Here is a 26,674-nt window from a genome sequence, read left to right as displayed (position 1 = left end):
ATCCTGACTACGCCAACATCTGATGAGTAACTTCCCAATAGCAGGGTATGCATACGTAGCACTATGTCATTTAACAGATCTTTGGTGTGTGGGAGGAAGATGTAGAAGAGAGAAGCTGTGGTTCACTGTAGCTGTCCTTAAATGGGCAATAGAAATGGAGGGAGGAAGAGGTAGCCTATGCAGACAATTTTATTTATGACTATGACTGTGACACATCTTTCAGGGTAGCAATGATATGCATTAACACAAAAATATAATTTTATTACTACATTCAATTTGTATAGGTTTGTTTTTGCAGATCTGTCCTATGTTAACAGATAAGCATATTTCAGCACAACATCCATTTCTATTATTTAAAAAATCATAAAATACAATTACATTTTTCTGTTATATTGCAGGAAATGAGCATAAATAGTTGTGGTTTTATTGTTCATAGTTTCATTTTGCCTCATACATTTATGTTTCATTTACATGAAAAAAGATGCTGGTCCATCCAGTTCAACTTTCATTTGTGTGTGTGTTTATACTACCATTTTCAATATCCCTGTACTTTGTGTTCACTAAAATCACATCTACAGTTTTTTTTAATTTATCTACACTCCCCACTGGCACCACCAACTGTGGAAGGGAGTTCCACATCCTTACTGCTCTAACAGTAACAAATGCCTTACGCAGTTTAAGGCTGCATTCACACTTGAGCGTTTTGTAGCTTGAAGCTCGAAGCTACAAAAAAAGCTCAAACTTAAAAAATCAATTGTTCTTTATGGTGCCTGTTCATGTTAGTAATATTATTATTGTTATACAGGATTTATATAGCGCCAACAGTTTGCTCAGCGCTTTACAATATAACGGGAGACAATACAGCAACAATACAGTTCAATACAAGAGGGATAGGAGGGCCCTGCTCCTTGGAGTTTACAATCTAGGAGGGAGGGGCTAGTGGTACAAAAGGTAGTAACTGTGGGGGATGGACTGGTTGGAAGAGTAGAAGATTCCAGTATTAGCTGAGGGCAGGATAGGCTTCCCTGAAGAGATAGGTTTTCAGAGTTCGCCTAAAAGTGAGCAGAGTAGGCGATAGTCTGATAAATTGGGGTAGAGAGTTCCAGAGGATGGGAGAAGCTCTGGAGAAGTCCTGGAGATGAGCATGGGAGGAGGAGACAAGGGAGCTAGAGAGTAGGAGGTTTTGCGAGGAGCAGAGAGTACGGTTTGGGTGATATTTAGAGACAAGATCGGTGATGTAATTTGGGGCAGAGTTATAAATGGCTTTATACGTTAGTGTTAATGTTTTGAATTTTATCCGTTGGGCAATGGGAAGCCAGTGGAGGGATTGGCAGAGAGGGGTGGCAGATACAGAACGGTTAGTAAGGTGGATGAGTCTGGCAGCAGCATTCATGATAGACTGAAGACGGGATAGCCTGCGATTGGTACATTGGTAGGCCAATGAGGAGGGAGTTACAATAGTCAAGGCGAGATATAACAAGGGAGTGAATAAGTTGCTTAGTGGTTTCCGAGGTTAGGAACGGGCGTATCTTGGAGATGTTGCGGAAGTGAAGTCTACAAGATTTGGACAGTGATTGGATTTGGGGCTGAAAGACAGATGGGAGTCTAGGATTACACCTAGCACCCTGGCATGAGGGGAGGGACTGATGATTGTGTTATTGATCTTGATGGAGAAGTCAGGGGAGGGGGCACGGGCTGGAGGGAATACTAAGAGCTCAGTTTTGGAAAGATTGAGTTTGGGGAAGTGGAGTGACATCCATCCCGATATGTCACTTAGTAGGTTAGTGATGCGAGAGGAGACTAAAGGGGTGAGGCGAGGAGTAGAAAGATAGATTTGTGTGTCATCAGCATAGAGATGGTACTTAAAGCCATGGAAGTTTATCAAGTGACCAAGGGAGGAAGTGTAGATGGAGAAGAGATGGGGTCCAAGGACAGAACCTTGAGGGACCTCTACAGAAAGAGGGAGTGAAGAGGAGGAGGCAATGTTATAGGTAACACTGAAGGAGCGCTGCGATAGGTAGGAGGAGAACCAGGAGAAAGCAGAGTCTCGGAGGCCAAGAGAGTGGAGTTTTTTGAGGAGGTCAACCGTATCAAAAGCCGCAGAGAGGTTGTGAGGGACCGCCGAGCGGCACCACTAGCACTCCACTGGTCAGGCGTGCCCAGAGTGCGGAGTCTAAGCCCCAGGGTACTTGTTCACCAGGGCCCCTGATGGTGGGGATGGACTTGTAGTACCCCGAGACCAGGTCGCCTCTACTGAGCACACCTGTCAGTGGTAGTGGTGTTCGCCAGGGGTTCCAACCAGGGAGAGCCAGATGTGAGGAGGTCAGGTGACCCCGATGGGATGGCTGAGCAAGTGCGTAGTCAGACAGGCCGAGTCGGTAATGTAGAGGACGGTAAGGTACAAGGGAGCAGGCAGAGAATCGTCGGGTCACACGCCAGGTCAGCAACAGGAGGTCAGATCTAATAAGGGGCATCCAGGGAGAGAGGTCAGGCAAGCAAGGGTCTGGGCAGGAGAAATCAGCAAGGTCAAGAGTAATCCGGGTCAATAACTTACTAGGCACAGGTACAGGAACACAGGAAGCAGGTAAGACCAGAAGGCGACGAAATGACAGCTCAGGGACCTTTAAATATCCCGCCCTGCGCTGCCATTGGTGCCCAGCGGGCGGCCGCGGCTTCTACTGCGCATGCGCGAACTCGAACGCCGCGGCTGGCCCGGACCTAGTGCCCGTGTACTGGGTGGAGCAGTGCGCCTGCGCCGGGCCCAACACGGCGGGGATCGAGGAGATCCCTGACATTGCCCCCCCCCTACGGGCAACCTCCAGATGCCCACCCGATCTCTCCACCACGGGTGATCACAAAGAAACCCCCGGACAAGCCTAGGTGCATGGACATTATGGGCTGGTTCCCACGAATTGTCCTCAGGGCCGTAGCCCTTCCACTTGATGAGAAATTGGGTCTGGCCCCCCCTTCGTCGGCACTTCAAGATTGCCTCCACCTCGAATTCTTCTTCCTCTTCAACCGTTACGGCCTCCGGGGGCCTGGATTCCCGTTCCGGGAAGGCATCAGGGACTACTGGTTTCAACAGGGACACGTGGAAGACCGGGTGGATCTTGAGTGTCTCAGGGAGAACAAGTTCATAGGCCACCTCATTGACCATCCGTTTGATGCAAAAAGGGCCTATAAATTTAGGTCCCAACTTCTTTGACGGGCAGAGCATCCTCAAGTTTGACGTAGCCAGCCAAACCTTCTCTCCGGGCTGCAACACCAGATCCCCTCTTCGCTTCCTATTAAAAGCCCTCTTGTAGTCTTCTTGGGCTTGACGGATGGCTTCCTGTAGTTTCCTATTGTTGGAGGTGAAGAAGGTCAGTGCATCCTGTGTCGCTGGAATCGGGCATTCCGGGACCAAGTCCGGGAGGAAGACAGGATGAAACCCATAGTTGGCGAAGAACGGGGACTGCCCCGTTGCTGAATGGCAAGCGTTGTTGTACGTGAATTCTGCCAAAGGGAGGAGTGGCACCCAGTCATCCTGAGAGAATGATGTGTAGCATCGAAGGTATTGCTCCAGGGTCTGATTGGTCCTTTCGGTCTGGCCATTGGTCTGAGGGTGAAATGCCGAGGAAAGGGACAGCTTGATATCCAGGGCCTTGCACAATGCCCTCCAAAACCGCGAGGTAAACTGCACCCCTCGGTCCGAGACGATGTCTTCGGGAACCCCATGCAGTCTAACGATCTCTCGAATAAAGACTTGCGCCGTCTCGGCTACTGATGGAGTCTTCCGTAAAGGGATGAAATGGGCCATCTTGGACAAGCGGTCCACGACCACGAGAATTGCTGTGTGGTCCAGTGAAGGTGGAAGCTCGACTATGAAGTCCATGGAGATTTTCTGCCAGGGCCGTTCAGGGATGGGCAATGGACGTAGCAGGCCCCACGCCTTATTTCTTGAAGGCTTGTTCCGCTGGCAGATGGCACAGGAGCCCACGTAGTTCTTACAATCCTTGGCCATGTCCGGCCACCAGAAGGAACGTCGGAGAAGTTCCAGGGTCTTGACCGGCCCGAAATGTCCTGCCAGTGGATGGTCATGGCAATGTCCCAAGACTAAGGTTCGGGCATCCTCTGGCACCACAATCCGGTCCTCCCTCCATAGGAGTCCCTCCTTGTTCTGGAGGGGGGCCCCATCGGGGGTGGACATTGCTGTGGACGCTCTCAGGATCTCGGAGCGAAGGTTTGTCTGAAGGGCCAAGAAATTTCCTGCAGGAAGAATAGTGTCGGGCACTGGAATCTCCTTGGTGTCCTCGTACATGCGCGACAACGCGTCAGGCTTCGTGTTTTTCGAGCCGGGCCTGTATGTGATGTGGAACTGGAACCTCGAGAAAAACAATGCCCATCTTGCTTGTCGTGGGCGTAGACGTTTGGCCGTCCTTAGATATTCCAGGTTCTTGTGGTCCGTGAATATCAGGATGGGATGGGAGGCACCTTCCAGCAGGTACCTCCATTCTTCTAAGGCGGTTTTGATAGCCAGTAGCTCGCGATCCCCAATGTCATAGTTCCTCTCCGCAGGGGTAAGTTTCCGTGAAAAGAATGCTACTGGGTGAAGTAATTCCTTGGCGCCCTTCCGCTGGGAAAGAATGGAGCCAACCGCGTTTTCAGATGCATCTACTTCTAAGATGTAGGGCAGGGAGGCGTCGGGATGACCCAGAATGGGTGCCGAGGTAAATAACCTTTTTAGTGCTTCAAAAGCTTCCTGTGCCTCGGGCGTCCATCTGAATCGCGTCCCAAGCTTGGTTAACTGAGTGATGGGGGAGACCAGACCCGAGAAGTTCTTGATGAACTTCCGGTAGAAATTTGCGAACCCAATAAAACGTTGGACACCTTTCCTGTCCGTGGGTTCAGGCCAATCTAGGATCGCTGAGACCTTCTGAGGGTCCATCGCGACCCCCGTGGTGGAGATAATCAGACCCAGAAATGTAACGCTAGCCTGCTCAAAGCAGCATTTCTCTGCTTTAGCGTACAACCCGTGCTGCCGCAACCGCCCCAACACCTTTGTTACATGTACCCTGTGCTCCCCCAGGGAGGATGAAAAAATCAAAATGTCGTCTAAGTAGACGATGACAAAGATGTCCAGGAAGTCCCTAAAGATGTCGTTTACAAAGTGCTGGAAGGTGGCTGGCGCATTGCACAACCCGAAAGGCATGACTAGGTATTCAAAATGGCCGAAACGGGTGCGGAAGGCCGTCTTCCACTCATCCCCCTCCCTTATGCGAACCAAATTGTAGGCTCCCCTTAAGTCCAACTTGGTAAACACTACTGCAGCTTTTAGGCTCTGGAATAATTCAGGTACCAGTGGTAATGGGTAACGATTTTTAATGGTGACCCTATTCAGCTCCCGATAGTCAATGCATGGCCTCAAAGTCTTGTCCTTCTTTTCTACAAAGAAGATCCCTGCACCTGCTGGGGAAGTGGAGGGACGGATGAATCCCTTTCGGAGGCTATCCTCAATATAGTCCTTCAGGGCCCCTAATTCTAGCTCAGAAAGGGGAAAAATTTGCCCGAACGGAATTTCAGAACCGGGCAACAGATCAATAGGACAGTCATATGGGTGGTGGGGGGGTAGAGCATCTGCTCCCCGTTCACTGAACACATCAAGAAACTTATGGTAGGCTGCAGGAATCACTTGTTTTAGGCTGTCATCCCCTTCAGAGCACAGGAGGACCTGGGGGACCTCCGGGCCCGAAGTTCGACACAGTTCCCGACAATATGGGGAAGGGAACGAGACAACCCCAGTCTCCCAGTCAATTTGGGGGTTATGGGCCCGCAACCAAGGGAGCCCCAGAATGACTGGGAAAAGGGGTGATGCAATAGCATCCAGGCGGAGGAGTTCCCGGTGCTGACCGGCAATGGAAGTCACAATGGAAGGGGTCTCCTGGTTAACTACTCCTGACTTTATCCGGGAACCATCAGCCAAAAAGATGTGAAACCCCTTCTCCTTTGGGCGGAGGGGAATACCCTGCTGGTGAGCAAAATTGATATCCACAAAACAGCTGCATGCCCCCGAATCAACTATGGCCGTCACCTCCACGGTCCTTTCTGAAAGCTGAAAGGAGAGGGGAACAACTAAGTACTGGGACGGATTCATATTGACAACAGATAATGAAGATGAGGTGAACTTACTCAGTTTCTGCGGGCAGGAACGCACCATGTGACCAGCTTCGCCGCAGTACAGGCACAGATTCTGGGAGCGTCTGCGCTGGCGTTCCTCAGGCGATAGTTTAGGCCGAGCCAGGCCTAGCTGCATGGGTTCGGGAGCATCTTCAAACGGCAGGTTCTGGATGCTTGGCCTAGTATGTTGACTGGATCCCTGAAATGACCCCCAGGGATTTCCGCGACCCTGACCAGACCTCTCCAATCTGCGCTCCCGTAGTCTACGGTCAATTTTGATGGTGAGTGCAATCAAGTCCTCTAATGTCTCGGGCACCTCCACCCGGGCGAGCTCGTCTTTCAGAGCCTCTGATAGGCCCATACGAAACTGGTGCAAAAGTGCGAACTCGTTCCAACGAGTGTCACCCATCCAGCGCCTAAAGTCAGAGGCGTATTCCTCAGCCGCCCGCCGACCTTGTCGGAGTGCGTATAGTGTGGCCTCGGCCGAGGCTGCCCGTTGTGGGTCATCATATAGGATGGCCATAGCGTTAAAGAAGCTGTCGACCGTAACCAGGTGAGGGTCATTGTTTCCCCTTAGTCGGTGGGCCCAGTCTTGGGGTTCACCCTGCAACAGGGAGACAACAAACCCCACTTTCACTGATTCTGTCAAAAAGGTCCGTGGCTGTAGTTCAAAATAGAGCAGACAGGAGTCACGGAATGACCGAAAGCGTGTGCGATCCCCATGGAAGCGCTCGGGTAAGGGTACTCGGGGTTCCGCCATAGGGAGTGATGTGGGAGGCCCAGGGGCCGGCTCGTGGGCTGCTGCGACCGGTGGTACAGGAGCCGGGGCCTGTGAAACAGGAACAGATATGGTGCAGGCCTGAAACCGATTTTCGATCTGCAGACATCTGTCCTGTAATGTGTTTACAGCTTGCGTCAGGGTAGCCAGGTGCCTGCAAACCTCGTCCAACGGGGAGAGTCCTCCTCGAGGCTCAGTCATGGCCTTCTGGTACTGTGAGGGACCGCCGAGCGGCACCACTAGCACTCCACTGGTCAGGCGTGCCCAGAGTGCGGAGTCTAAGCCCCAGGGTACTTGTTCACCAGGGCCCCTGATGGTGGGGATGGACTTGTAGTACCCCGAGACCAGGTCGCCTCTACTGAGCACACCTGTCAGTGGTAGTGGTGTTCGCCAGGGGTTCCAACCAGGGAGAGCCAGATGTGAGGAGGTCGGGTGACCCCGATGGGATGGCTGAGCAAGTGCGTAGTCAGACAGGCCGAGTCGGTAATGTAGAGGACGGTAAGGTACAAGGGAGCAGGCAGAGAATCGTCGGGTCACACGCCAGGTCAGCAACAGGAGGTCAGATTTAATAAGGGGCATCCAGGGAGAGAGGTCAGGCAAGCAAGGGTCTGGGCAGGAGAAATCAGCAAGGTCAAGAGTAATCCGGGTCAATAACTTACTAGGCACAGGTACAGGAACACAGGAAGCAGGTAAGACCATAAGGCGACGAAATGACAGCTCAGGGACCTTTAAATATCCCGCCCTGCACTGCCATTGGTGCCCAGCGGGCGGCCGCGGCTTCTACTGCGCATGCGCGAACTCGAACGCCGCGGCCGGCCCGGACCTAGTGCCCGTGTACTGGGTGGAGCAGTGCGCCTGCGCCGGGCCCAACGCGGCGGGGATCGAGGAGATCCCTGACAGAGGTCAAGTAGTAAGAGTTCGGAGTAGTGGCCATTGGTTTTAGCTGTTAGTAGATTATTAATGAGTTTTAGTAGGGCAGTTTCAGTGGAGTGTAGAGAGCGAAAGCCAGACTGTAAAGGGTCAAGAAGGTTGTTGTCAGTGAGGTGGGAGCTCAGGCGATTGTAGACTAAGCATTCTAGGAGTTTAGAGGTAAATGGCAGCAGGGAGATAGGTCTTAAGTTGTTCAGGTTGGTGGGGTCCAGGGAGGGCTTTTTAAGTATGGGAGTGATGTGCGCATGCTTTAGAGGGGAGAGGAAGGCACCAGTAGAGAGGGAAAGATTGAAGATATGTGTGAGGGAGCATAGGATGAAAGAAGAGGATGACCGTAGTAGTTGTGAGGGGACAGGATCCAGGGGGCAGGTAGTGAGACGGGCTTCTGAGAAAACCTTAGTGACCTCTTTGGTAGTGGCAAGGTCAAAAGAGGAAAGTGTTGAGGGAGGTTTAGTATAAGGTATGCTAAGTGGGATGGATATCTGTGCAGTGGCGATGCCCCTACGAATTGCGTCAATCTTGTTTTTAAAATGATTTGCAATTTCATGAGCAGTGAGTGAAGTACTGGGTGGGGGTGGAGGTGGAGAAAGTAAAGAGTTAAAAGTAGAGAAGAGACGACGAGGACTGGATGACAAGGTATAAGAGTGACAAAGTAGGCTTGTTTGGCAGCATGAAGGGAGGACTTGTATGTTAAGAGTGCAGATTTATATAGGGTGAGTGCTTGTTGAGATTTGGTTTTACGCCACAATCGCTCCAGCACATGACTATGTCGTTTAAGATTTCTGGTGTCGTCAGTCTTCAAAGGTTGTAACAGTCGGGGCCTGATGCTTCGTATTGTTAAAGGAGCAAGTGAGTCTAATGTGGATGAAAGCGAACTGTTATAGACAGCAGTGGCCAGGTCAGGGCAGGACAGGGAAGAGATTCTGTCTTAGAGTTGGTCAGTTGCAGAGTGGAAAGGAGCAGGGTTCAAGTTGTGAAGGTTTCTGGGGGTAATTGTTTGCTGCTTGGAGGGATAGGTGTTTGAGGACACTGTGAAGGTGATGAGATTGTGATCGGAGAGAGGAAAGGGGGTGTTTGTGAGGTTGTAGGGAGTGCAAAGATGGGAGAAAACAAGGTCTAATGTATTCCTATCAGACTGAGTGGAGGACTCTATACATTGTGCTAATGCAAAAGATGAGGTTATGTTGAAGAGTTTGGATGTAGCCAGGTTGTTGACATTAATAGGGATGTTAAAATCTCCAAGAATGATAGTGGGTAGTTCAGAGGAGAGAAAGTAGGGTAGCCAGGAGGAGAAATCATCAAGAAAGCTGGCCACCGGTCCACGAGGCCAATAGATCACTACAATCCTCAGAAAAATGGGAGAAAACAGCCGGATGCAGTGAGTCTCGAAAGAAGAGAAGGATAGAGAAGGAGGGTTATGGAGGACTTGAAAGGTGCTGAGTGGGGATCGAAGCAAACCAACTCCACCACCTTTCCGACCACGGTCACCGCAGGCCGGTTATACAGACGGTTAAACACAGTAGCGTCTCTTTTAGAGGCAGGACTTCGTAAATTGCAATTAAGAGCTATAGAAACAGTTCAACACTTTCAGAAGGAAAGATTTATTACTAAAAGGTCAAACGGGTGCAATAAAATATTTACAGAAAAAGATGTAACTAAGATATATATATAAATATACAGAGACCAACAGCACAGCAGAGAGATATCAGAGAGAGGAGAAAGGGTTAAGGTACTTGCCAAAGTCCTGGGTTAGCAGATCCAAGTTTCAGAGTGAAAGGGCACGGGTCTCCCCAGGTGGTACTGATGTTAAAATGAGAGACGTCTTCAACTCAACTTTCTTAGGCCTGACAGCCCAATTTGTAGTTCACCGGCAGGGGGTGTCTCTGAAGTCAAGGACCAATACCCCGTTTAGGGCGTGGAGGTCTGGGTGTAGCACTAAACTAGAACCAAAATCTTGTGTAGTTCATATTTTGGCTCATAAGTTTTCCTATGCCCAAGTGACACTCCACACGCGGGTAGATTATTATGCAGACACGTCTGAGGATTGATTAGATATGAATTATGGAATTAGATACTGAATGGTTCACGAGATCTACTTTTCTGCTTTCCTATGTATTCGAGACAAGGAGGGTGACCCATCAAATTGTTCGTCTCCTCTTAGCCAATCTGACAATATGTCTGTTTTTTATGTAAGTCTCTCATATTCCAAGATATGAGACATAGGGGAAAAATGGATTTTGAAAAGTGTTATCTGATTCGTACTTCGTTGGGATGCCTTGAACTCCTGGGAAAGCTTGCCTTATCTTATACGAGGTGTTATATGGTACACCTTGCCCAGACAGCCAGGTACCTAGCTCAAAAATGTTTTATAGCTCTGGGGTTCCCTGCTGTGCTGGCCTGCCAGTGACACACAACCAGCACACACACACTGACCAAATGTCTCTGTGCCTCTCAGAGAGGGAGGGGGAGAATGAGGGGGAAATATGTTTGTCAGGATGGTTAACCCCTTTGCCAAGATGGAGGCTGAAGCCAAAATGATTGAACCGCGTCCATCTCTGTGTGTACGCTTGCTACACCTCCCCCCTCAGGTGGTTGCATTGGAGGGGACTGCAATTTCCCTCCTGACACATCCCACTTCGGCCGTGGGCTTGCCTGACCAGGGCACAGAGCCACTGTGCCCAGGGGTTCACCTTGGGGTGATATGCACTGTGGGAGAACCCAGTTCCTTCTGAAAAGGAAGCTGTTCTCCCTGGTAACACTGCTCTGGCAACCAAGTGAGTGGTCACGGGTGAGCACCAGTCGGCGGTGACTATCCGGATACCGTGGCGACGGCCGGGGTGCCCACCTGTTCACAAAACACTTCAGCTCAGGGGTGTCATCTGCTAACATATTAATATGTAGCTTCTTGTTGAGGTAGAGAAGGAGATTTCCCTCTCCTATCTTCTTTCTCAGGCCTAGGACTACATCTGGCCAGAAGGTAGTGGCACCTGTGTGCACCGGAACCGGACAGGCGAATTCTGGAACTCGCCTCCCAGATGTGTCTACAGGTACCTTCATCCAAGAGGAACAGTCCTCGTTACCTGCTAGCATCCACGACACCCTTTCCATCAGTTTCCTGTCTGCTAGGTCAGTCACAGGTCCAGCTGAGCCATGATAGTTGCACCCAGGCGTCTTACCGTAGCCAGTTGCACCCACGACTGACGTAACCTGCTTTTTGGCCTGGGGAGTAGGCCAGGCCACAACTGCCTCAGTCTCCCCATGCCCAGACCTCTGGGGGTCTCTTCCTACCGGTGGTTCCCAAAGCTGAACCACTGACACACCTGTTAGGGATCCGGGTCACCAGGCATGACAGCGGGCACCGGGTCATCAGGCATCGGGTCATCTGGCTCGACAGTGGGCACCGGGTCATCAGGCATTGGATCGTCTGGCTCGACAGCGGGCACCGAGTCATCTGGCATAATAGGACCATCAGGCTGGGTAGACACATCAAGCTGGGTAGGGTACACTGGGTCATCGGGCATCAGGGTATCAGGCTGAACCACGGAAGGCGGGTTCTCAGACGGCAGACTGACCGGTTTGGATACTGGCAGGATGGTATTGGTTGGAAAGAATTTTCGCTTTTTCCTGGTTTTAGTTACTGGAGCGCAGGAAGTAAGCGCAGGTTTGTAAGTGGATAGAGCAGCTGTAGGCAGAGAAGAGCTGAGGGATGGAACAAAAGAGGGAGCAGTTGCTACAGAGGACTTCTTTACAGGGTTAAAGATAGGATAGGTGCAGCGAGTGGGAGCAGGGGACTGATATGTGGTAGTTAGCAGAGTATACTGGGCTGTCACTGGGGGTGCTGTTGGGGATGCAGGAAGAGTGCCTTGAGCAGAGGAATGACGTTGCAAGCTGACTGAGGCTGGGTGCAACAAGTCTGACCATGTCTGCAGTATGGGTTGAACAAAGTTCAGCTTACACAAAGCCTGTCTGGTCAAAGACTGCAATGCGTTTATACAATCTCTTAGCACCTGTTGTGAACATGCAGAATAACACTCCAAGAAGTAATCCACATCATCCTCCAATAACCATACCAGGAACTCTACCTGGTCGGCACTAAATGGCGGCAAAAATTCATCCTTGCATTCGGGGGTACCAGATGAAGCCAACTCTGCACAAACCTGAATCAATGGTTGCACCTCAGAGAACTCTGTGCCCTGATCTACTAGGCAATGAGCGATCCTTATGCATTCTAGTAGTTGATCCCGGGTATACTCCTTCAGAGTCTGATAAGAATAATCTCTGTCATCAAAGAATAGCAGAGACAAATACACCACCTCATCAAGATGCATCCTTCCCAGCAACAATAAGCCAAGATGGCTTCCCTGTGCAGCCACTTCTGGTCAGGAATGGCCTTGGTGTTCTGTTAGGGATCCGGGTATGACCAGAAATGTGTGAACTGACACAGGGAAACACAGGCTCCAGGTATAGTATAAACAATACAATTTATTAAAGACTAAAACAATACATAAATGCAGTGCAAGACTAAACATAAACACAGTGCAACCAAACCTCCAACAGATAACAAAAAGAACCATACTAAGCGTAGTCGGGCAGGCCGGGTCGGTAGCAAATGGGCAGGCAAGGTACAAGGAGCAGGCGGAAGCATAGTCAGGAATAGCCGAGGTCAGGACAGGCAGAGTTCATGCAGAATCAGGATTAAAGCAGAATCAGGATCAGGCAGGAAGCAGACAGGATGCAGGTACAGGGGATCATGGTAAACATACACCAAGGCCCTGATCACAGGCCTGGCCATTCCTTAAATACACCTGCTGTAATCAGCCTCAGGTGATGGCTCATTGCAGGATTGAGCCTCTGGTTGCCGAGAGCACCCGCTGGCCAGCCTTGGTACTGCAGCCCACAAGGCAGATGAGTCCCACCACCACTGGCAAGTCCATTCCTGACAATGCCCCTCTGACAGTTACCCTTCTCGACTGTCAGACTAGGCAGGGGCAGTTGGTTCCTGACTAGCGACAGGGGCCCAAGTTGCTCTTCCCAGACAGGGCCAAACACCGTAAGGCCCCTACAGTGGGCAACTGCACCCAGTTCCACTCCGCATTGCAGGTCATTCCTGACCCCTGGAGAGGTTGGTTGGTGCGTTCTCAACCCCAATTAGTTTTCCCAGAAATTCAGGCAAGCCACATAGGGTGGTGAAGGCTGCCTTACTCGTGGAACTACAGGTCCCAGCCGGCTCTTGTTTACCCTTCTCACAGGGCAGCTCACAGCTAGATGGACTCTGAAGTTCCTTTCTGGATCGCTTTTCAGTGCCGTCTTATGCGTGTAAGTACAAGTCCCAGCCGGCTGTTGTTTACCCTTCTCAGCAGAGCAGCTCACAGCTAGCTGACCTCTGAAGTTCCTTTGTGGATCGCTTTTCAGTGCTGCCTTATGCGTGGAACTACAAGTCCCAGCCGGCTGCCCAGCACCATGCAAGGCCAACGGCTAGGCACTTATCAAGGCATAATCTTCTGAGCCTGGACAAGGGACAGGCCTATCCAGACCATCCCTTTGCTCAGCCCCCAGAGATTGAACCTCTGCCCCCTTTACAGTACTGTGGGTGACCCCCAACAATGAAAATGCATCATTTGTTTCATCATGAATATCATAATCATCATTAGTGTTACCAACATTATCATCAACATTACTGACATTACCATCATCGTCATCATTATCATTATCAACAGTTACGTTTATAATATCAATGACACGAGTTCGATACCTCCCCATGCAAAGGGATTTCTTCTCGTTCTCCAGCTAATGGAGAATCCTGTAGCCCCACTTCATTCCCAGCCTCCTCCCTCTGTCCATCCACAGGTTGCCCAGACATTACCCCAATATCTGCACACAGTACCTTGGCATGTCCAGGGAGTTCCAGGGGGCCCGTCCGGGTATTCTCGGCAGGGGCATAATAGGAAACAAGAGTGCCTAGGTCAGCACCCAACAATACAGGTGTGAGAATTTCCTCCGAGACCCCCACCTCCCTCATCCCCCTTCCCGCACCCCAATCTATGAAAACCTTTGCACAGTGTATGCGTGAACAGGTCCCCCCAACTCCTGTGGGGGTAAGGAACTTTCCTGGATGAGGTTCCTTTGCTCAATCACCTCTGGCCGGATCAAGGTGATTTCTGCCCCGGTGTCCCGGAAACCAGTTACAGACTGGTTGCCCTCAGTGACTGGCTGCAAGTTGGCAGGGGGTTACTCGCATCTTCCTGCGGATCAACAGCACGGAAGAAGAGTTGCTGGCCGGCTGGCCAGATGATGTCATCTGCTTCTGCTCAGGACACTGCGTCCTGAGATGTCCGGCTTTCCCACAGGTGAAACATCTGCGGTTGTAAGGCAGGGATGGCTTGGCTCCAAGTGCTGCAGGTGTGGGCGGAGGGGAAGCTTGACTCACTGACGTAGGAGTTGTTGCTAGGGGCGATTTCACTCCTTTCCAGCCGTTCGGAGGAGCCTTGCGATGGTCAGACACTCGTGTGTGGATGAAGGTATCTGCCAAATCAGCTGCAGCTTTAGTAGATGCTGGCTTTCTCTTCAAGACAAACTGTTGTCGGCCGGGCAGATGTGCAGAAGTTGATCTCGTATGATGAGATCTTCTAAAGACTCGTAGAAGTCAGCTTGTTAGTCCCTTAGTCCACTGTCGGAATGTGGTGCGTAAGCGACTCGCCACATCTGTGTAAGAGTCCCCAGGTCTCTTTTGCATGGACCTGAACCTCTTGCGGTACACTTCCGGGGTCATCTGGTACTTCTGGACAGTGACATCTTTTAAAACTTCGTAATCATCATCCTGCCCCTCTGGCAATTCAACAAACACATCCAGGGCCTTGCCTCATAGCCCTGGTGTCAGGTACCGAGCCCATTGAGTTGGGGGCACATGGTACTGATGGCACGTTTTTTCAAATGACAGTAAGTGCCTGTCAATGTCACTATCTTTTTCCATCACTGGAGACTTGACTGCGCCTACGGCCAGAGAGGCGTCCCTATGCTTTAAGGACCCGAGGTTCTGGCTCTATTGCTGCTGCTGCAGTCTCGCCATCTCCAGCTCGTGCCGACGATCAGCTTCCTTCTGCGCCACCTCTCGGTCAGCCTGGCGTTCTGCTCTGTCCGCCGCTGCTTGGCATTCCACAGTTTCTCTGTCAGCCGCTGCTTGGCGTTCCGCAGTTTCTTTGTCAGCCTGGCGTTCAAGGAACCACAGGTATGCCTCGAGATCTGTCTCCATGAGGCATTTCAGGGCTTCCTGCATCTAAGGAGAGTCTCTGCTGGTTACAGGCACTTCGGTGCTGGCCCGCTCAGGCAGTGGTGTGACAATACCATTCGGTGATCCTCGAGTGTCAGTCTCTGTATGCCCATCCTGTGAGGCAGTCTCTGAGCCACTAGGAATGTAGGCATCGGGAACCCCGTCATGGTCAAGTTCCCCCGAGTTCTGATCTGCTTGGCTATCATGCTCCACTAGATCACTAATCAAATCTTCACGAGTTTTGCGAACTGACGTCCATTCCCCATGAGGCACATTCCGCACTCAAATCAGTTTTGCTAATTTTCTTGTATTCTGCTGCACCAAGAATAATTGCAAGCAAAGATAGAATAGAAAGTAGAAAAAGGAAGGAGCTGTTGCTATATGTCTCTCTCTCTCTATCTATATATATATATGTAAAATATGCACCGCTTGTTTCTAAGGACTGTTTCCACAAAGGTTACAATCCTTCAGTGCAGAGCCAATTTTTTAACACTGCACTGAAGCTCTTAATGCAACTATCCCACTGCAGCCACTGCAGGGGGTGTCTCTGAAATCAAGGACCAATACCCCGTTTAGGGCATGGAGGTCTGGGCGTAGCCCTAAAAAGAACCAAAATCTTGTTTGGTCCATATTTTGGCTCATAACTTTTCCTATGCACAAGTGACACTCCACCCGCGGATAGATTATTATGCAGACACGTCTGAGGATTGATTAGATATGAATTATGAAATTATACACTGAATGGTTCACGAGATCTACTTTTCTGCATTCCTATGTATTTGAGACAAGGAGAGTGACCCATCAAATTGTTCGTCTCCTCTTAGCCAATCTGACGATATGTCTGGTTTTTATGTAAGTCTCTCATATTCCAAGATATGAGACAGAGGGGAAAAATGGATTTTGAAAAATGTTTATCTGATTCGTACTTCGTTGGGATGCCTTGAACTCCTGGGAAAGCTTGCCTTATCTTATACGAGGTGTTATATGGTACACCTTGCCCAGACAGCCAGGCACCTAGCTCAAAAATGTTTTATAGCTCTGGGGTTCCCTGCTGTGCTGGCCTGCCAGTGACACACAACCAGCACACACACACTGGCCAAATGTCTCTGTGCCTCTCAGAGAGGGAGGGGGAGAATGAGGGGGAAATATGTTAGTCAGGATAGTTAACCCCTTTGCCAAGATGGAGGTTGAAGCCAAAATGGTTGAACCGCGTCTATCTCTGTGTGTAAGCTTGCTTCAGTGAGGGTGAGATGTACAAGTTTTGGGGTGGAGCAGAGGGGTAAAGATAATAAGTGAGATAAGTGAGATTTTGGGAACACAGGAAAGTAATATGAAAAGGAGGAGTAGAGGGGACATAATAAAAAGGTACATGGAGTGGGTCTCAGACTTGTAAGAGATGTTTCCCAGAGTGTTTGCTTGCAGTCTGTTCAGCACGCAGTAGAGTTTCTTGTTGTTGTATCTTCCTGCTGCTTGAGTTATCCTGCTTTAGTTAAACTGCTGTGATTAATATTGGGGGGATTTTCAATTACCTTATGTTCTGGTTAGGACAGTTAAATATTAGCTTTCCGCACACATTTAGTAGGAGTGACAGACAAGAAGTGAAGGTAAATCCCTATAGTTTGGTCAGACACAGCTTTAAACAGACCAAGGTTCTAACCCTTTACCACTCTTTTCAAGCCTAAAGATACATTTGTCAGAAGTTCCTTCTCAAAAGAATTAATACAGGAATACTGAGTGCCAGTTGTTGTGAAATGATGTATGTATGCTGAAATATTAGAGATGAACTTATACAGAGGCAGCAAATAACATTTCTAGCAGGACATTTGTACCCTATAAGAGCACAGAGGAGACTAAATAGAGATAGTCAAGGCCTTACAAGCTCTCCGTCTAAATAGTAATGTACTACATTTAAGTGGTAGCCTAAGGGAATGTATTAAAATATTACCTGAGAGTGAACACCCCACCAAAAAAGATAAAAATAATTACACAAAGTAAGTTAAAGGGTTTATTGTGTCTTAGTTTTGAAGGATGGCGGAGGTCCCTTTGTAGTTTTTGTTGCTGTTTTTTGTGGTGAGTACCAGGTTCAGTGGTGTTTTCTGTACTTCTTTAATTTTCTTGGTAGCAACGCCTTTTTATCAGTAGGATCCATTTGTTTCCAGTTGTTGGCCTTTAGCTGATGAAGTTCATTAAATTTCATACTAATATTTTCTATAGACAGTTGCAACATGTCCCAAAACCCTGCTAAATCCTGAGATGTTGGCCTGGGGTGAGCATTGGGATTCAAGTTTTCCTCACACAGCTCTCTGAACTGGTAGAATTTCTGTGACATCAAGAGCTGGGTGCATCCAACCCCACTGCGAGTCCTGGGTTAAGCAGATCAAGTTTCAGAGCAAAAGGGTACCGTCTCCCAAGTTGGTTTCCGATTAGAGATGAGCGAATCGAACTTGGCGAAGTGGAATTCGTTTCGAATATTAGGAAAAATTCGATTCGCATCGAATCCGAATTTTAGCAAACTTCGGATGCACGAATCGAATTTTCCCCGATCAGCCGGCAAAAGTGTCACTGCAGAGAGCTCCGCTATTTCTGACAGTTCTCTGACAGTTCATTTACAGCGGTTGAAACATTGTATCTATTTGTTTACATTTAGGATACAGATGTTTTTATTCGGAAATAAATAGATACAATGTTTCAACCGCTGTAAATGAACTGTCAGAACTGTCAGAGAACTGTCAGAAATAGCGGAGCTCTCTGCAGATACACTTTTTGCTGTACTGGAATTCTTCTTCTTTTCATTCTTCTTCTTCTTTTCATTCTTCTTCTTCTTCTTTTCATTCTTCTTCTTCTTCTTTTCATTCTTCTTTTCATTCTTCTTCTTCTTCTTTTCATTCTTCTTCTCTTCTTTTCATTCTTCTTTTCATTCTTCTTCTTCTTCTTTTCATTCTTCTTTTCATTCTTCTTCTTCTTCTTTTCATTCTTCTTCTTTTCATTCTTCTTTTCATTCTTCTCATTCTTCTTTTAATTCTTCTTTTCATTCTTCTTCTCATTCTTCTTTTCATTCTTCTTCTTCTTCTTTTCATTCTTCTTCTTCTTCTTCTTTTCATTCTTCTTCTTCTTTTCATTCTTCTTCTTTTCATTCTTCTTTTCATTCTTCTTCTTCTTCTTTTCATTCTTCTTCTTCTTCTTTTCATTCTTTTTTTCATTCTTCTTCTTCTTCTTTTCATTCTTCTTCTTCTTTTCATTCTTCTTTTCATTCTTCTTCTTCTTTTCATTCTTCTTCTTCTTCTTTTCATTCTTCTTCTTCTTCTTTTCATTCTTCTTTTCCTTCTTCTCATTCTTCTTTTAATTCTTCTTTTCATTCTTCTTCTCATTCTTCTTTTCATTCTTCTTCTTCTTCTTCTTCTTCTTTTCATTCTTCTTCTTCTTCTTTTCATTCTTCTTCTTCTTCTTTTCATTCTTCTTCTTCTTCTTCTTTTCATTCTTCTCCTTCTTTTCATTCTTCTTTTCATTCTTCTTCTTCTTCTTTTCATTCTGCTTTTCATTCTTCTTCTTCTTCTTTTCATTCTTCTTTTCATTCTTCTTCTTCTTCTTTTCATTCTTCTTCTTCTTCTTTTCATTCTTCTTTTCATTCTTCTCATTCTTCTTTTCATTCTTCTTCTTTTCATTCTTCTTCTTCTTCTTTTCATTCTTCTTCTTCTTTTCATTCTTCTTCTTCTTCTTTTCATTCTTCTTCTTCTTCTTTTCATTCTTCTTCTTCTTCTTTTCATTCTTCTTTTCATTCTTCTTCTTCTTCTTTTCATTCTTCTTTTCATTCTTCTTCTTCTTCTTCTTCGTCGTGCCCCGTGACTGCCCAAATGAGTGAAGTGTGCGGTGATTCTAAGATCGACGGCACTCATCTGCATGTCATACTGACTGACAGTATTATTTCTCTTCCCCAGCAGACTCCAAGGGCATTTAAATTAAAGGTACAGTGTTCTGCACTAATATAAAGGCTCTCTGAAGCCTAGAAACCCTTTAAATAAGTTAAATTCGCGGCGAATAAATTCGCATCGAATCTAATTTCTCCCGCAAATTCGGCGAATCAGCCGAATCGAATTTTTGAATAATTCGCTCATCTCTAGTTCCGATGTTAAAAAGGGAGAATTCTTTAACTCTTCAATTCTTCATGTGATCAGTTGTGAACAGGCACCATAGAGAACAATCGAATTTTTAAGTTTGAGCTTTTTTGGAGCTTCAAGCTACAAAACACTCAAGTGTGAATGCAGCCTAAGATTAAACCACTTCTTATCCAACTGCACTGTGTGTCTTCTTCAGGGACCTTATGTGTCTCTTCTCTATGGAGATTAAGTTTAACATTTGTAATCAATCCTCATAGCTGAGGTCCTCCAGCCCCTTTATTAGCTTTGCTGCCTTTTCAAAGACGTCTCTCCTGAAAACTAGTGACCAGAACTTGACGGCATATTCAAGATGTGTGCAAACCAGAGTTTTGTAACTTGTAGAATTATAGTTTTGTCTCTTCTTAATGCATGCTAATAGTTAGTTAGCTTTGCTAGTTACTCATTATTGATCATTTAGAGTATTTGGATGAGCAATTATCTGTTTTGTTAACCACCTCTCATCCGCCATATAGTCTAATGACGGGCGCAAGGTGGTTCTCTCGTTCTGATAGGCCGTCTTTTGACGGCCTTCCATTCTCACCGCGCATGTGCAACTCAGGGAGCGCACAGCACGGCGATCGGCGGTGCTCTGTGTCCATCGGACACAGTGGATCACCGATCCATGGAAAGAGCCGAAGATGTCAGCTTGGTCATGTGATCAGCTGTGTCCAATCACAGCTGATCACATGTAAACAGGGAAATGCCGGTTATCGGCATTTCTCTCCTCTCGAGCTGTCACGCATTTTTTCATGTAACATCAGGATGGTCAAAGTAGGCTTAACCTTTCAGAAAAGGACAGAGGGTGATCTCCAAGCCTTGGCAATAACCTGTTGTATTATTACTGGTTTTAATAATAACTCAAGGGTTAAGGCTTACTTAAGGCTGTGAGGGGCAGGAGCAGACCGGCACGGAGCCTACTCACACTCCTGTAGCAGAAAATATAGGTCTAAAAAGGAGGGTCACACAGTGCTGGCATCATCCACAAGAAACTTTCTTGGAGACTGCTCTGACAAGGCATGGTTCTGCCATGGTGTTCTGTTTGAGCAGTCTCCAGTAAAGTTTCTTGTGGATGATACCAGTGTTGTGCAACCCTCCTTTTCAACTGGCATAGACTTGTATTATTTCCATAATAATTTTAAGCAGATGTCTAGAGCACCCTACCCCCCTTACATCAAATGTCAAGAGCCCCCCTCCGCCTTACATCACAGTGCACCCCCCTTAGCTTGTGCTGTTGCCGGGAAGAAGCTGGCAGCGGAGCTGCAGGTGATGTGCAAGGATCACATGAAATAGCCTGGAGGGCTGGATCTGGCCCATGGGCCTTGTGTTTTAATGTGTGTTAATATTTCCTGACTTAATGGAAGACGATAGTGATGCACTCTTACCTAAAACAGACATAACTGTATTTGTCAAAGGAATCTATTGTAATAGAAATAAGAGAGGGGTTATTGTTGATGCAATCAGGTGGTCAGAGGTTACCAGAAATCTGGCAGTTGCTGGCAGTCAAATGCTTGACCCCACAAACTGAGGTTATTTACTAGAGTAGAGAAAATGTTTACTCAGCCTAGTAAATGGGGTGAAGCTCTGCTGATACGCAAGCAAAAATCCGGTTGATATTTACCTTGCATATGACTGGGTAATCTTTTCAAAATGAATTCTTACTTATCTTACCCTCATTCACTCAGCTAAGTGAAAATTTACTTAGTAAAGTGACCATGCTTTACTCCTTTAGTAAGTCAACGCCATTGTAGCTGATTTACTAAAGGACGAGAGCATGTTCACTTTGCTACAGAATCAAGTGCAAGCACAAATCCTGCAAAATAAACTTTCACCACGTTCACTATGGTAAGTGAGAAGCCCATTGCAAAGTGAACATGCTCTACTTCTTTGGCAACCCAGCTACATTGTCTCCCATCTTCAGCTGTATACGATCAGGCAGATGAATGAAACAACTGTCATACTGAATGGATCCTATGATCCGCTGACACCTGTGATTCTTGTGATCGGGGCCAAGAAGTTAGCACCCCAGCTGAGGAAACAGCACACAGTGTCCAAATAGGGTGACAGCCAGGGGTGGACTGACCATTTAGGCACTCGGGCTCTGCCTGAGGGCCCAGGGTCAGTAGAGGGCCCCATGAGATGCCCCTGGTACCTTTCATTGGCTTCTTGGGTGTGGTTTGAGTGTGGGAAAGGATACAGCGGCCCCATGTTTTCCTATTGCCCGGGGGCCCCATGAGTTGTCAGTCAGCCCCTGGTGACAGCTATCATATTTATTTGTTGCAGGTATAACAGATAACAAGGTAGGCGTCAATCGGCAATCACTATCATAAGGCTGTAGCAACTGTAGTAGAACCCTTGAGTAGCACTTGTAAGTAGCAACAAACTCAGTAATGTTCAAGTAACAGGTACAGCAGTATTGATGATAGGACACATTATTGTTAGTAGTACCCAGAACAGTAATGTAGGTAGTAACAGGCACCATAACATTGTTGTACAATGATATATTTCCAGCACCAGAAGGTATCATGCAGGCATGGCCTATATTACCGAAGTGGGATCTACAGGAAGGGCATCAGGTCCTTAGACTAGTTCCAGAGGCTAGTAAGTAGTAAAGCATGCCACAATGTCCCTAAGGGTATCTCTCTGTTCCTGACAGACGAGGATACTTTCCCTACATTGTCCACTCACAAATGCACACAAAATCCAGCAGGGGAATGATATTTATTAACACTGCCCAAACTAAAGATGGCTGGCAAGGTCAGTCAGTGTGTCCAATCAGACTGCTGCTTACTGGTGACACCTAAGGAGTCTGCAGAGTAATGTTTCTCCCAGCCTCCACTCCATCTGCATAGTGGCACAGCAACACAGAGCCACCTACAGGATGGAGGATAAATTGTGCCTTACTACAACTCCAACCATTGGTGGTTCTCTTTATGAAATCCTTAAAAAGTTACTAAACCCATGATCCTGAATTCACTATATCTGACCTCCCACAGTACACAGAACATGGAAATGTAATTATTTTAGTAATTATAAACTGCTAAATACCTTTTCTCATCAGCAGTTAAAGAAGTCTTGTGACATCTACCAGTGTTCAGCAGAGCACTGCTTAAAGCTTGTAGGAGGAGTTTTCATTCTTCCTTGATTGTCCTATGAGGCTGAAAAACTCCTGACCCTCCATCTGGACAGTGCTGATTGGCCCTGTGCTGATCACATGCACTCTCCAAAGAAAACAAAAAACTCTCTAGCAATACACACCAAACTGAGCATGTGCAGCTTGGCCCCTACCCACATGGAAGAAAAATATATTTGAAGTATATTTTAAAAATATTCTTCCCAAATTTATTGACATATATTTGAAATGCTACAATTTTGCTCATATTTAATATATTTCAAAATATATTTCAATATATATACTACATGCTGAAATGCGTTTTTATTACAAATTATATGAAAAATATTTTTAAAAATACAATTCAAATATACTGTATGTCTTTAAAAATACAAATCTACATTTTTGGAATGCATTTACAAACATACGGAAAAATATATGTTAAAATTACGTTTTTATATGTTAAAAAAAAATCTGAAGACTATATTTAAAAAAAAAACATATTTTTTAAAATATTTTTCATATATTTTTCCGATTTTTTTTAACATATAAAAAAGTCATTTTAACATATATTTTTACATACATTTGTAAATGCATTCCAAAAATGTAGATTGGTATTTTTATAGACATACAGTATATTTGAAATTTATTTTTTTAAATATTTTTCATATATTTTGTCATAAAAATGCATTTCAGCATGCAGTATATATATATATATATATATATATATATATATATATATATATATATATATATATTTATTGAAATATATTTTGAAATATATTGAATATGGCCAAAATTGTAACATTTCAAATATATGTCAATATATTTGGGAAGAATATTTTTAAAATATATTTCAAATATATTTTTCTTCCATATGGGTAGGCTCTGTACTATCAGCCAGTGGATTGGGGACAGTAGAAGAAGGGGAGGATCAGAGAAGACAGGATCAAACAACCTTTTTTACACAATGCGGAAGATTAACCCCTTAGCTTCCACAGTGAGTATGCTTTACAGCATCTACAGACTGATTTTACTGTTGTGGGTTTAGTAACACTCAGGGGTGGACTGACAACTCATGGGGCCCCCGGGCAATAGGGGATCATGGGGCCCCTGTGTCCTTGCCCAAACTCAAAAAAGCCTATGAAAAAGGTACCAGGGGCATCTCATGGGGCCCCCTACTGACTCCGGGCCCTCGGGCAGTGCCTGAGTTTCCAAATGGTCAGTCCACCCCTGGTAACACTTTAATGCGCAAAGCAACAGGTTCACTTCATTGCCGACCCTCCAATCCCCCAATCACCACCACCATCACCAATGCTTCTATTCACCCTCGCTTTGCTGCCGCATTGTTTTGTTCACACACTGGAGGAAAAAAGGGAAAGATACATAGGGTTATATAGACATTCTCTCTGCCCTGATGTGAGTCCCCTGGGGCCTGGCGATTGGCTGTTATGGCAATCAGTGTTGTAATAACGGAAGAAAGGGGGCCACATGCTCCCCATACCAAGCAGTAAAAGCTATTTTACTTTTTCTCGGGAGGGTCAAGCTAGGCAGCAGAGAAGCAAGCGAAGATGTGTATAAGTCCTTGGAATAGGGGAGGGGCAGGTGGACAACCAATATATCTAAAGCAGGTGTCTTTTGTACATTGTGTCTCCATCAAATCTTACCCTTTCCTTAGCTTTGTTATCAGACATACATAGGCTCTGTCCTCATCTCTGTTAACCCATTTAAGCAGATGCCTTATTTCACAGATCGAGAAATTGAATTGTACCAAGGAGCTGTAAGTTACCCAGTTTACATACTCCCATGTACTGTAAATAAATCTTATTTTTACATTTATCGTACTTGTTCTATTTTTCTGCCACTACATGTTTTATTTTATCTGTTTGTCCTGATACGATGGAGATCCTGTACCTCCACGCCAAAACAAAGGACTAAACAAAATTTTGATTACTTTGATCATTTGATACTATCTAAATCTGTCTTGTTGATTACCCAAGGTTCACACTTATGGGGATTCTAGCATGTTTTCCAACTTGCAAAAATGCCCCACGTTCCATTTAACATGGTTTCCTATGGATCTAGTTCGCATATGTGCGAATGTATTTTTTTGGATGTTTTGCATGTGATAGACTTTAATGGACCCGCACTAAAAATGCTTGTGTTTTTGATGCGTTTTGTGGAGGTTTTTTTGCTAATAGGAAAGTATGATAGTTCTATTCATGTAGTGTGACTTTGATATGACTTTGATGCGACTTTATACTCTCTGGCACTCAAGTAGCATCAAAGTTGCATCACAGTTATTCTTTAGGCTAGGTTCACATCTATGCAGGTTGTGTTTGATGCGCTTTTAGGTGCATTTTGCAGTGCATTTTTGAACATGCATTTTTGCTGCGCTTTGTGGGTTTTTTTTTTTACTAATAGGAAAGTATGATAGTTCTGTTCATGAAGTGTTGCTTTGATGTGACTTTATACTCTCTGGCACAAGCAGCATTAAAGTCACATCAGAATAGCACAGGAACCTTTATGTGTCCAAAGTCGCATGTTAGGGTTATGGTTAAGGGCTAGGGTTAGGGTTAAGGGCTAGGGTTAAATTTAGGGTTGGAGTTAACATTTAACCGTAATCTTAGCTCTTAACCCTAACCCTAGCCCTTAACCATAACCCTAACTTGCGACTTTGGACACATAAAGGTACCTGCGCTATTCTGATGTGACATTAATGCTGCTTGTGCCAGAGAGTATAAAGTCGCATCAAAGTCGCATTAAAGTCATGTCAAACCAACACTACATGAACAGAACTATCATGCTTTCCTATTAGTAAAAAAAACCCCCAAAAATGCATGTTCAAAAGTGCACTTTAAAACACGCCGAAAAGCGCATCAAGCCCGACCTGCATAGAAGTGAACTTAGCCTAAAGAATAATAGAGAAACACACAAACCTTTCCAAACTTGGTCTTCAGAGGACATATGTTTTCAGCATTTTTACCACCATAAACTGACCAATTTTGAACTGTTATATACCAATACTTCGTGTTATACCTATAAAGTGCTATGCATGCAGGGTGTCCATCAGCTAATTTTTTTTTTAAAAAGATTCATAAAGCAATGTACAGGGTACAAACAACTGCAAGAAATAACTTGAACACAATATATTTAGAATAGGTAATGTTTGGTCCAGCCAAGATCTCTTTTATCTTCATCATAATCTGAGATAAGCAAGTATATGTGATGCGTACACACCTGTAGGCTAGCGTGTGTGTGTGTCTGGAGAAAAAAATATCTGTCACAGGATCATATGAATCAATTTTTAAAAATATATTAAAATCAATTAACATAAAAATGAGAAGCAGATCAGAATAAAAATGTACCAGTCAGATGAGAACAAAAATGTGAATAGTATAGCAACCATCTATAGAGGTTTTGGCGTGCACACGCTTACAATTTTGCACAATTATTTGCATTTTTGTGTAAGTGCGGTTTATTAATTCACTTCTTGGGGCACTTTTATTCATTTTTTTCATTTGTTTGATTTTAATACATTTTATTAAAATGACTTTCTTAAGTATGCACACTAGGAGTTCTGGCTTCACATGCTGCATACTTGTTTGTAGACAATGAATGAAAAAGTATTGATGTCAAAGACAGCCATGCAACTAGCATTTCTAAAAGAGGGTTAAGAGAGTCAGCCTACAAAACTCGCTTAGTACTGGTTTCCTTTAATTTGTCAGCAGGGGCGGACTGACCATTTGGAAACTCGGGCACTGCCCAAGGGCCCGGGGTCAGTAGGGGGCCCCTGGTACCTTTTTCATAGGCTTTTTTGAGTTTGGGCAAGGACACAGGGGCCCCATGATCCCCTATTGCCTGGGGGCCCCATGAGTTGTCAGTCCGCCCCTGTTTGTCAGCCAATATTAACAGATTTGTACAAACTTGTTTTTGTTCTTAGGCGCAGTATGAAAATCCTCCTCATATCTATGCATTAACAGACAACATGTATCGTAACATGCTGATTGATAGTGAGAACCAATGTGTCATCATCAGGTGAGGATATGAGTCAGTATCTGTTTTTCTCTTTCCCCCATCATCTGCTGCATTAAGTGTCCTTGGCAGACCACTGCGTCCATAGTCCTCAACGTTGCCTGTTTCTTTGTACTTTTTCCAAAGAGCTTGCACAGCACATCTTGAAACCTTAGTCTGCTTTGAAATCCTTGCTTGGGAGAGACCTTGCTGATGCAATATAACTACTATGTGTCTTGTTGCTGTGCTCTGTCTTCCATAACCTC

At 46.0% G+C, this 26,674-nt stretch overlaps 1 protein-coding gene across 1 annotated transcript in view; it reads left to right on the top strand.

Moving 5' to 3' along the window:
• The window catches only part of MYO1F (myosin IF), a 129,724-nt gene that overhangs the window by 37,504 nt on the left and 65,546 nt on the right, over positions 1 to 26,674 (top strand). Inside the window, exons 3-4 of the mRNA XM_089670007.1 lie at positions 24,085 to 24,174; positions 26,338 to 26,432. Coding sequence (XP_089526133.1) covers positions 24,085 to 24,174; positions 26,338 to 26,432 — 185 coding nt within the window. The remainder of the gene's footprint in view (positions 1 to 24,084; positions 24,175 to 26,337; positions 26,433 to 26,674) is intronic.

Source organism: Staurois parvus, unplaced genomic scaffold (assembly GCF_062004578.1).
Source record: "Staurois parvus isolate SC_StPar_1 unplaced genomic scaffold, SC_StPar_1.0 ptg000086l, whole genome shotgun sequence".
Classification (NCBI taxonomy): Eukaryota; Metazoa; Chordata; class Amphibia; order Anura; family Ranidae; genus Staurois; species Staurois parvus.
Note: the sequence above shows the minus strand (reverse complement) of the source record. Positions and strands in the feature narration are given on the sequence as shown.